Source organism: Siphateles boraxobius, unplaced genomic scaffold (genome assembly GCF_051911475.1).
Source record: "Siphateles boraxobius isolate OS27281-9 unplaced genomic scaffold, OSU_SipBor_1 13, whole genome shotgun sequence".
Classification (NCBI taxonomy): Eukaryota; Metazoa; Chordata; class Actinopteri; order Cypriniformes; family Leuciscidae; genus Siphateles; species Siphateles boraxobius.
In genome coordinates this window covers 21830059-21842762 of record NW_027508733.1, presented here as the reverse complement: position 1 = coordinate 21842762, position 12704 = coordinate 21830059, and the positions used below count along the sequence as shown (strand labels likewise).

The following is a 12704-nucleotide window of genomic DNA, read 5'->3' as shown; positions in this document are numbered from 1 at the left end:
TTTTTCTAAATGTTTAAAATGACTGTAATTAAATAAGAAGGAAAACTCTGAAATCTTTTCCTCGCATTGCACAAAAGTACAACTTTGTTGACAGCTGTATATATACTTGAGGGTAGCTCCTAAAATGAGTATGTCTGATGAAACACCAAGAAATAATTCAGACGTTTGAGGGGAAAATGAGTCCTTGGTATTTGAACCTTGAAGCTGTTCTTCAGGAGATGCTCTTTAAATAGTAATGGGGAGAGTATTTTGTGGACAGATAATGCATTTTTATTATGCCTGTCAATTTTTACAATTTCAAATCACATTAGTTACATGTAATTCATTGAATTAATCGCATATATTAACATTTGCTAAAAAAAAAAAAAACCAAATGAAGATAAATCAACATTTCATTACATTTATATTAGTTTAATATACATTACAATCTGGCTCTCAAAAACAGTTGAATTGCTCTGATGCTAAGAAAATGTAATTAATTTATGGGTCAGAGTAATTGGATAATTTTGATGTTTAATGTAATAAATATTTTTTCTGTAATAAATGTACTAAATTACTGCATTTAATCTAAATTGAAAACCCTTATTTGTTTAATGAAGAGCTCATACTCTGAATTAATTCATGTTCTTTATTGGTGTTTACTTTAATAATTTCTTGGAAAAATTGAAGCAATTTGTTTTATTCGGAAATATAATTTATGGCTACATTTGTATTATTTTTGTTCATAAGTATGTTCATATTTAACATTTTAAATTAATAATATGCCAATTAAACTTACATTGTACATCATACTTGTATCACTGTTCAAAAGTTTTGGGTAGAATTTTTTTACTGATCTTGAAAGAAGTCTTTTATGCTTACCAAGGCTGCATTTCTTTTATAAAATACAGCAAAACAGTAATATTGTGACTTTACATTTAATATATTTAAATTTATTCCTGTGATCAAAGCTGAATTTTCTGCATCATTACTCCAGTCTTCAGTGTCACATGATCCTTCAGAAATCATTCTAATATGCTGATTTGCTGCTCGCAAAACAGTTGTTGTTATTATTATATTATTATAATTTTGTGGAAACTAATACATTTTCTTAAGGATTCTTTGAATAACATTCTTTGTAACATTTAGTTATCTCTTTACTGTCACTTTTGATCACTTTAATGCCTTGCTTTAAGAGTCCATAAAAGTATACATTTCTTTTAAAAAAAAATCTTACTGACCTCAAACTTTTTAATAGCAATGCTGTGATACTTTTTTTGTTGTTGTTGCTGTGGTATCAATTGGTATAAAGAATTATGAAATTTCACTTGTTGTCATTGACTTGGTCACACTTAAGTGTCTTCATCTCAAATCTCAGATTTCAAACAATTTTCACCAGTTTGCATTTCCAAGAATGTTTTGCGACTGAGCACCTGTGAGGTTTCAACATGCACCGAAGTGAATTGCTGTAATGTGTTTGCTTGTCCATCTAGAATGGGAAAGCCAGTGGAACAGCATTTTTCTAACTTGGTTTGGGACCAACCCAAAATTGACTATTTAAGGAAAACCCTCAAGTCTCCTGAGATTTACAATGCCTATTTCCTCTTTTGTCTTGCAGGTTAGCTTTATATGTGTATGAGTACTTGCTGCATGTTGGCGCACAGAAATCGGCACAGACCTTCCTCTCAGAGGTAAGTGGTATCGCACAATCAGCTTGTTATTGTGTAGTCTAGAAATATGAATACAATTCAAGTTGGATTTGAGGCCAGAAATGAATACGGTCTTATTGATGAATTGATCAATTAATCAATCATTTCCAATTGCTTTGTTTCAGCAACTGAACTGTCAGCTTTAGAACTGTTCTTTTTTGGTAATATATAGAGATATTTACAGTTGTTTGATCTGTATAAACAACTGTAACAACACAACGGATGTCTTAAACTTGTTATTTAGCAGGATTTTTTTTCTCCAAAGCTACCTTTATCTGCTAATACATTGAAAGGTATTGATCAATAAAGGGAAGTGTCGTTGCTATGATATTACGTTATATGTCACCAGCGATTGTGTTTCTGAAAATCAGTTTGAGCGCCACTGAGCATTAATATCCGTGCGGCTACTGCCGGCGTAGTAAAGTGGATTGTCGGTATGGTTTTTATGGAGCGATGGAGCTTCTGCTTTAGATGATGTCAATGGCGTTATGAACACTCACTATATGAACATTTATATTGAGCTTGAGTACACTACATGTCTGGAGTGGAGGTGATGCCACCACTTCTGTTCAGAACCACTCTTAAACACGACTGCATGTTAAACGTCTGATTTAATGTTGGCCTCTGTGGGAACAGGTGCAATTGGTTTGTAATACACTCTCGATCTGCTGTAATGCTCTCTTTTAAGGCCAATCAAAGACTTTTATTGGTTTGACTCATTTCTTTAATAATTTATATGGGCTTTGATAGCCTATCCTTTAATTGAATCTTAATTTATTAGCAATTTTTAAGATTTTGCTTACCTGCGGTCTTGAAATTTGTCACACTGTGTTTTATTGTGCTTTATATTGAAAGGCATTTATAGTTGTTGGAGGCAGGTGATGTCTGTTCAGCTTTTCAATTGGTAATTTGAATGAATATGGAAGCTGGTTTTGACAAGATATGTTTTTGCAGTTATAAAGATGTTAATGTTAATTGTTTGACATTATAAGACATTAACACTCTTCTTTAGTGCTTCAGGACCTTTACAGATTGTGAACTTTTCAAATGTTATCATCTATCTTATTGCATTCGCCACAGCCCTCTGGTACCTGCTGCGTTTGTTTGTGTGGGTATCATTAAGTGCTTTTCCAAAAGCTCCCAGTGTTTTTAAATGTTTCGTTCAGACAAAGTTTGGCAAAGATGAAGCACTGTGCCAAATTCTGGCCTTGTGCATGTAAGAACCTCCTGGGACTTTGATCAGACCGGTGAGGTGTTATCTCTGAATTTTAGCCCAGCATTGTAGGGTGGCATGATACACAGATATTTAAAAACATACCAACCACAGTGCAATATCATGATTTTACACATTTCAATTCCTGGACAACTCAATAAGAGTAAGATTCTTTAATAACGGCTTTTAATGCATTTTCAGAATATTATTTCATTCAATAATATTCTATTTTCATTCAGACGAGATGTTAAATAAAACTTAATTTCCCTCTTTTTATCATGAAATTGAATAAGATTGATGAAAAGTTATCAAAAACATTTAAGACCAAAATCTAAGAAAGTTTTGTTATTTGTTTTTAGCTGCAATTCCTGTACGTTTTGTTGAAATTAAAAAAGTGATCTATGTGAGCATGATACTTTTAATATATTCCACTTTGTGCTTTATCCTAATGAATTATCAAACCCTAAAGAAGTTGACCGATTGAACGGTTTTGCCGATAACCGTTTGCTGGAACAATCAGTTATCGGCAAAAAAACGATTAGAGCTAGACGATTAGCTAATCGTTAAAAGATCACGATCTCGATTCAAACACCCAGGCGATTTCATTCCTAAATGACAACAATGCGAAACATTCAGATCTGCATTGGAGCTGCCGCTGATCCAGAAAGACCAGAATTCATGTGTTCATGTGTCTTTTCAACCTCACAGTATCATTTTTTCTGTTACAACAATTCAGTTTATCACAGGAGTACTGGGATAATAGTTTATAGTTCGGATATAAACACTGATGTCTCCGGTAGTGATCAAAATAGAGCAAATCATCTTTTGAATGTAACTTGGTTCTTCAAATAAGAAGATTGTTTCGGTGTGGATGATGTTTCGATTACATTGTTTCGATTGTTTCGATTATATTGTTATGCCACTTGGTGGCGACAAGTGACTGTTAAAAAGTGCATTTGTCATTGAATCATTCATTCAAACCGATTTTAAAAAAAATTATTCAAATTAATTTACATTTTAAATAGACTGCAAGGTTTTATGACATGTTATTTTGTTAAGTTGTCCGTTCAGAATCGTGGCAGAATCGTGATCTCCGTTTGAAACAAAATAATCGTGATTCTTAATTTATCCAGAATCGTGCAGCTCTAGAACCGTTTTTCCCTGGGTTGCGTCCATTGCTGAATCGGCTGAGAAGTGTCCGCTGTCATTGCACAGCATGAGAGCGGCCTCTAGTGGTGAAATAAAACCATAACTGACACCCTGTGGAGTTTGTTTTGACGTGTGAGATTGGCGCTGCACAGACTGGAACACTTTAGATTCGGATTTAAAACAGACAATGAAACAGTATTTATACAGTACACTATTGTACGTGTTTTATATCATTATAAAGTCATTAATTAGTTGACTAGATGCTGCATTAGTAGAGGAAGAACGAGGCTGATGAGATGCTAACATTAGCAGTACCTCAAGCGGTTAAAGCAACACTATGTAGTTTTTCTACCTTCATAATATATTTCCAAGACCCTTGAGATGGTACATCGACTTACAATAGGTTGAATGACACATCTTCCATAGCCTGACAGTGTCTGTATCGCTTTTACTGGCACTACGTAACTTCGGGGTTCGGGTAGTAACCCGAGCACAAAAAGAACTACAAAATTTGACTGCTTTACGGCATACCTCACTTCTCCCACCACCCCCCCACTTCCTCAAATTCTGACGTGAGAGCCCAACTAGCGTTTGTTTGCTGTCTGTATGTTGTTGTCATGGCCGAAGCAGCAACTAAAACGAAGAAGGCAAAGGTTTTGTCTGAGGAGACTAGAGAGAGAAAAAGGGAGGGTGACAAAATAAAAGGCCGGACGAGGATCAATATTGGTCCAGCATTTGCTCACTGGCGTGAGCTAAAGGATAAGGGGTGCCCGACTGATGCTGACCTGCTTGCATACTATCTCTATTTTTTCGAATTTGTTGTCTGTCTGGCCATGTTACGGAATCTATCTGGTCCTCCATTTATCTTCATGATAGTCATGCTTTTTTTATTTATTTTTCTGGTGAAAGTGCCTCTGGCTATAATGCAAATCGATTTTTCAAATTTGTAGATTCATCTATGGTAGCTTGATATTATAATATTGACAATATATGGCTATTACCTACCACACAAACATTGAACTGAATAAGCATATCCATTATGTAAAACCGTTGCCAATAGGCTACTATAATGATGCTGGCTTGTGAACGTGAGCTACGTTTAAAATAAAACCCATGAAAACATATTCATATGACATGCTGAAATATATGCCAATCTACCTGGGATGAAGACATTTCACACGTAACACTGGCAGTCTGCCCAAGACGTGAGAACTCGCGGGAACTCAAGACCGCATCGGCTTGTCAACAAATGCGCACGTGTATCCCCTGGTGTAATCATGACAGATTTTACGACCGTAGTAGAAGACAGTACTGTTTCCCTACTGTAGGGGGACCCCGAGAGCAAAAGTTACATAGTGTTACTTTAAAAACAATGTGACAAAATGCTCAAGCCCGACCCAAATATTTAATAGCACGATTGCGATCTATTTTCATTTGTTTATATCCAGCTGGTCGTTTTTATGCATTTATTTTGCCACGAAGTTGCATATTTAAAGCTAGTGACATGAAAAAGAAAAGTGATGCATCTGCCAGAATTTGTTATAAACAAATCAGAAATGCTTCCGATTTCAGTTCTTTTTTTTTTTTCGTCACTGTAATACATAGTTATTTTGATTAGATAATCAAGTGTTCTAAAATAAAGCAAATAAAGCGGGAGAGTATACATACAATATACATGTTACTCATTTAAAAGCTATGGTGTTTGTGTAGATATTCAAAGATAATTATAACGGTTTGTATTTATATGAAATTGTAACTCTTTACATTAAGAGTCAATTTATAACATTAACAATGAACAATACTTTTATTGATCTTAGTTAATTTCAACATTTATTAATACATTTTTACATTTTGAACATTAGTTAATGCACTATGAACTAACATGAATGATCAAGGTATAATTAATATATTATTTATTTAAAGTACAGTACATTTTCATGGTTCAGTACTGTTTTTTTTTTGATTTTTGTGATAAAGTTCAGCACTATTTCATGTGTTATGTTTTCTTGTTCAGTATCCATTTTAAAAACCATCGGTTATCAGGTCCATCCTTGTTATTGTTAAAATCGGTCGACCTCTACATAGACATACATAGTTTTATTTTTTCCTTTTAAAGGAATGGACTGCAAAAAAGTATTGATAATTATTAAATCTATTGACAGTCATAGCTTAATTGCATTAGTTGCCTAAGGCTGTTTATTTGTTGCCTCAGATATTGATGCCATCAATAGCACAGTCTTAGAAAGGCTAATTCTACAACTTATGCATGCTAAATTAAACGTTGACTCTTTCATATTTATTTACAGATGACAAAGTAAACAGATGGCTGTGTTTACCAACGCTTCAGTGTTTTTGTAACGGCGGTAGGGCGTCAACATGCGTGCTGTCGAAAGTCGTCATTACCGCCGTTGCTATTCAATTAGGCGAACGCTCGTCAGATCTCGAGACCTTAGTGCATGCACACTCGTACACCACAGGGGAGGTCTTTCGGCCCGGGCAGGTACACAGCAGGAGGACGCACCTGTGTATTGAAGCTTAATGAGGGAGCAGTCACCTGCTTGTTCCCTTTGCCACCTCACAATTACTGCTGAAACTCCCTCTACTTACACCTTGGACCTCAAGGGACTACACAACTCTGCACAGATCAGCACAAACACACATACACACTTTAAAACATTGTTAATCAGTCCCTTACATCAGGGAAGCGCAGAATCATGCACATCAGCTTTTTGGTGCATTGTTATGGACGGGGCATGTTCTAAAATCAATACGTCTGTTTGGAAAAGTAGCATCCGTTACAGTGGTTGGCTGAGTAGATGTAATCTTTAAAGATAGAGTGAATGTGATGAGCGAATACTTTAAATGGTGTCTGTTATGGGGACATAGATTGGATATGTTATACATTAGGGTTGAATCAATGTTTCTGTTTCGTCTGTAATTAATTTTTTTAAGTTGCGTAGTAAAACCTTTAAAGCACCAATGCTACAACCGTACACATTCGGACAGGCATTTTGGCCATTACATCATGATCACATTGTTTTTGAGCATCTATTTAAGCTAGAAAATGTTTTAATATAATGAGATATCTATATATCGCTTATAATGTGCCGGTCAGTGTGACCCTAAACCAGTGTGATCTGATTACAGGACTTATTTAGGACTGCCTATTCAGCTAGTCGTTCAGATAACACGGCGAATAAATGGTTTTGTAAGATTTTTGTACATCCCTAGACTGGAACGAGCTTGCCATTTGGTCTTCTGAACCAAAAGAGCTAGATGTTTAATTTGTTTTTACATTTCTTTTGCCATTATAATTGAGCTTTTTAACTGTAGTTCATGCTTTCTGAACCTGCTCTATTCATACTTGACCTCTTTTTCTCTGTCTCTCTCTATCTGTTTCTACCTTTTTAGATCCGATGGGAGAAGAATATCACATTAGGAGAGCCTCCTGGATTCCTGCACTCATGGTGGTGGTATGTATCGATCTTGTAACTCAAAACCCCTAACATTCTCTGATGGTATGCCCATGCTAGCCATTAGCAGCAGTAGAGGAGGCTTAATGAACGACAGTCCATTATTCTTGGAAGTAGATGTCTCCTTATTACATATATATTTGTATGTTGCCATACAGCATTAGGCCTGTTTTAGGCCTACGCAGCGTACCTGTATTTGACGTGCAGTAAACTCTGTGAAGGCGATTCACCGTCGTTTTGCTAAGAGCGCTGTGTTAAGAGAGTTGAGCTTTACATGCCACACAGAATCGACGCGCTGCATGTAAACGATATTCTTTGTTGTATTTTCCTGTCAAAATAACAGTTCATTTGGAATTATTCCGTTTTTAAGAACAAGCAGAAGATATGCCGGATTATCTGGTAGTGAGCAGAACTAATGTGCAAACGGCAATCTCATTGGCTGGCGCTCATCTATTAACGTCCCTGCGAACGCTGACAACGAGATTAACATTCATGAACCCAGTAGCTCATCAATCCTTAGTGCGTTGTTTGTTGTTGTTGTTGTTGTTGTTGTTGTTGTTATTGTTGTTATTGTTATTATTAGAATTAGTAGTAGGATTATTATCTTTTAATAATTTCTATTATTATTTTTTAAAATTTTTTTACAGAAACACTGAATAACCAACAATATCTTAAGCACCACCACCAGTCCTTAGTTCAGTTAAAATGATAAATATGCATTCATGCATGGTTACCAAGTCATCAATCATTACATAGTGCCTGATTATCATAATATCATAATATAATGCTTGGTTGACTGATATTAAGAGTGTACGTTCAGATATATATATATACATATACCATTTATATTATTGTGTAATTTATTACACAAATTAAAATGAGGCTGTGAGGGCTAAATGTACAGTCCATTCAATAAGGTCTTATATCCAAACAACTGTTGAAAAGACCAGCATTGTGCCTACACGGCTTCTTAGCTTGCTTGATCAGCAAGCCTCTCTTGGTCAACCAATAACTTTACTTGCTAGTGAAAAACATGCCTAAGCTAGTAGACTAGCTAGTTAGCAAGAAGCTGCCATATAACAGTTAGGATTAGCTTGGAAATTCATGTTGATCTGAGATGGTATTTTCAACAGGGAACCATTGTTTCCTATAGTTTTTATGTCCTCTGGTAATTTTTTGGAAAGACTCATTTTCAATGTTTTGTCTGATGAACTAACGAGCCCAAGGTACGCAACGGTAGAACCTATTGACCAGTATGTACATCTATCTATAACAGCCTACAAATTAAATATGGCATTCATCTAAACTTGAGTCCATTGGAGACTCCTGTGTTGGTCTGGAATTCACGTTATGCTCTAAGCTTACTCAAAAATAAGATCAGTGCGTGGAGATCAGGTTAACACAGAGCAGTGTTTTCATTTATCACACTCAACTTATTCTCCGTCTTGGATTACTGGCTCCCCTCTGTGAGATTATTGGGAGTCTAGTAGGTTTTGGAGGGTCCCTGAATGCTGTTGACACTATTGGAGGGGGCGTCTGTCTGGAGCTATAGCACGTAGAGGAGGGGGGTCGTGTCGGGGTTTTAGGGAGTCGAAGGGGCCATGGAGTACCGCCCTCTTCACCAACCCCCCTCCCCCAAACAAAAGGGCCAGATGGTAAGGGAAAGCCAACCCCTCCCCCCTGTGCGTACCCCCACCAACCTTTGTCTGGAGGCCTGTCCTTTGTTTGCGGAAGAACCCTCAAACGGATTAACTCCTTGCATTCCAGTCTTCTTTGTGTTAAACAGCCAAATCTCCTTCTCCACTACCCCCTTTTGCATTTTCTTCCCTTCTGTCTAAGACAGTTTCCTGTTGTAAGGGGGTTTGAAAGCACCAGGCTCTGGGGTGGGGCTGAAGGGGATGGAGGCAAAGTTTAGTGAGAGGGGCAGTCGTCCACATCTGTTGTAAGGCGAGCAAGGGGTTGGGGGTGGTGGTTTTAGTTGGGGTGCAGGTGTGGATTGCAAAAAAAGGTTGACCGTTTGTGATTAATCTTGTGCATACATTTGTTTAATCGATTTCTGGTAAGAAAGGAGAAAGTCGAGCCATAGAAATGTTACATGGATTTACTTTCAGATGGCCTACGGCTGACGTCCTTCTTTGTGAATGGTTGAGATGACTGAATGGTAGAGATGACTGAAAAGCCACAGAGAAGTGTTTACGTTCAATACACTTTAATTTAAACGCAACGGTGTAACACAGGAAAAAACAGAAAGAAAGGGTGTTGTGGTTGTGTATGCCCTAAAGTTAACATTAAAGCATGAAGGACACAGTATGTCCTATTTTAATTTTTTTAACTATTTTCTTCTCTGACAAGACGCAATCTAAAAAGGCTTAATGCAAATGAAAAGGCAGCTGATTTACATGTTATACTGATAAACTCTTAGGTCAGGTCTTGTTATACAATATTGCATTGATGCTAAGAACATTTCTATGTACTACATCTGATGGATAGCAGCATGTGTTTAAAGTCGGGACAAAATCAAAACTGACCCTGATAATTAATAAATTAAATGGTGAATAATTAATCTGTGTATGTTATTCCAAGAAATAAGTCAAATAGCTAATAAGTTGGGTATTTAGGCATTGTTTTGGAAAACTCCCATTCGGTCTCTCTGTAGTTTGATATGTAAACTCCCACGCCATCTAATCACTTCCTAGTTTTTTGTTTCTTGCTGAATATCCAGTTTTACTCAAATACGTCACACTGAAGTATTGGAAGTACATGCATTTTTTTTCAGAGAGAGGGAAAGAGGGAGAGATATTTTGATGTGTATTTTGTTTTATATTATCTAAAGGAACAAAATGTTGGAGAGATGGTATTGCGGGAAATCTACATGTACAGACCTGTTGCATTGTGGCACTTATATGCGAGCAAGTTTGAATCCTTCGTTTTAGGTCATTTCCCCACACCATCCTCCTTTTTATAGTTAGTATAGTAGAATGGTGATATAATTTTGAAAATTCCTCTAGTTTTTATTGTTTTGTATTTGTTTTATAAATTTTTTTATATGTAAATTACATTTTATTAATTTTGTTGGTTTCAGGAATAGTATTATTTTTCACATAACAAGATTTCTGGATAAGTTCACACCTGTAATATTACACTAACATTTAGATCTACTTCCTCATGTCTTAAAATCCACTAGTCTATGTCATGCGTGTCATCACACCAGCTATTTAAAGACAAAACTTTCCAACATTTCCTGTGTGTTAATGCAAAGTACACAAGCAAGTCGTCTTGCTGAAATCAAGGTGATCGAACATACTTTTTTTTAGAAAACGCTTTTCAGTAACAAAGTGTAACTGGCGTCTTATTTCATTTCCCCTGCACCCTGATTGGATTTGAGATGGTCCTGCTGTCTCCCTCCAGCAGCTTTCCGACAAAGCTGCAATCTCTTTAACGGCGGCTGATAGATATGATAATGCCGCCCGACTTTATTGTGAACTGACTGAAGGGCACAGAACAGGCATGACTTTCCGCTGTCAAAGTGTCTTTCTTGCTTTTTCTTTTTCCTTTCTTTCACCTGTTTTTATTTGGTTCCTGGTTTATGGCTTCTATAGGATGTGAGGTGTTAATGTATAGTGCTTCCTACTGAGCACTCATTTACTCACTTATCTATGGATCTTGTATGGCATCATGTCGTTTTTTTTTGTCTTTTTGTGTCTCCGCTTTTTTTCTCAGTTTTTTCAGAAAGGAGTTGTATGACTGTGTAATTTTTGAAGAATATCCCACAGTGAAAGAGAGATGGGGCTACCAAGCTCATAAATGACAAAAAGCCACATAAACGTGTTCCACAGAATGCTGTATCGATTTTTTTTAAAGCTGTATGAAGGCTTTGTGTGAGGATCAGACTGAAATTTACTCAACGAAAGTCCTGACATCTGCCTTAGCTGTATTCGATGCATCACATGAGGTCACGAGAGAACTCTGATTTCTTGAATGAATTGTTCTTTTGACTTTAATCTTTTTATTGAATCACTTCATCTAATTCTCAATAAATGGTCTTAATGATTCATTTGGCATTTTGTCTTCACAAATCTATTATATGAAAAACCTTTATTTAGTCCCCATTCATTGTAAGTTCATGGAAAAGGGTGACCAGTGCAGTCTGATCCATGGAAGACAAAGTCACATGACTTTGAAACGAAAACTAAAATTTTCGGCTGATCTATGCCTTTTTAATAAGCCGAAGCACAATCTACATATGAATCTAAAAGATTTTTACTGCAGTTCCTCTACTTTTGTAGTCTTATGAGCTGAACGTTGTCTAATCTTGCTCTCTTATTCCACCCATAAACAGTGAGTGATTTATGAAAGCTGTCATAAGCTATCCTTTGCGTTATGGTCACGAACACAAATCCGTCAAATGGTTTCCACTCCACGGCAAGATATATGAAATGGGTGGAAACTGATTAGCCCCATTGACCTGTCACTGTGCCTTGAGCGGCCTATTTTGTCCTTTTTGCAATCTGTCACATCAAACGTAAGCTTTTTCCCCACATTCAGAACAGAAGTCTAATTTTGTAACATCAGCAGAAATAATGCACAGCGGTAAAAAGTGCTGCCTCGGAAGATGGAACAACTTGCGTTCGTTTTCTTAAGCCCTGCTTCAGCAGCTTTTATGAAGCGTCCATTAAATCAATATCTAAAGAGTGAGAGCGGTTTAATGCCGACCTGTTTAACAGGTACTTATTTTCAATGAAGTAATTAAGGGACAATTTGGAGTGCAACCTGCTCCCCCTAGCAGCCCTTAAGGACTGTATTTCCTTAATTAACAAATATCAAGCCTAATTGATTAGCCACTTGCATGTCGCACCTCATAAAGTGAGAAGCTATCCAGGGGGTTATGATTGCAGTGACCAAGCTTTGATAGAAGCTGTCAAGTTCTACTGAGATGATACTGAAGAAAATCAGTTTTCTGTTATTCCTCGGATGTGCCTTTTTACACAGACGGCATACTGGAGCCGGTGCCTGATTTGAAACCATTTCACACGTTTCTAAAACAAAAATCGACACCGCGTGCCCCCCTAAACCCTGACGGTTGACGGACCCCAATTCGGCATTCCATAATAAATCATGAATATGTTAGTCTTGACTGGCAAGGATTCGCTTAACGTCTGCTCCGTGCCTCTGCCAATCAAA

At 36.8% G+C, this 12704-nt stretch overlaps 2 protein-coding genes across 3 annotated transcripts in view; one reads left to right on the top strand and one right to left on the bottom strand.

The window, feature by feature from the left end:
• LOC143736071 (uncharacterized) overlaps positions 1–12704 on the bottom strand; it is a 795401-nt gene that overhangs the window by 610501 nt on the left and 172196 nt on the right. The gene's annotated exons all lie outside the window — the stretch shown is intronic.
• ssbp4 (single stranded DNA binding protein 4) overlaps positions 1–12704 on the top strand; it is an 86979-nt gene that overhangs the window by 18909 nt on the left and 55366 nt on the right. For both annotated transcript variants that reach the window (XM_077226625.1, XM_077226626.1), the window contains exons 2-3: positions 1598–1670; positions 7462–7523. In XM_077226625.1, coding sequence (XP_077082740.1) covers positions 1598–1670; positions 7462–7523 — 135 coding nt within the window. The remainder of the gene's footprint in view (positions 1–1597; positions 1671–7461; positions 7524–12704) is intronic.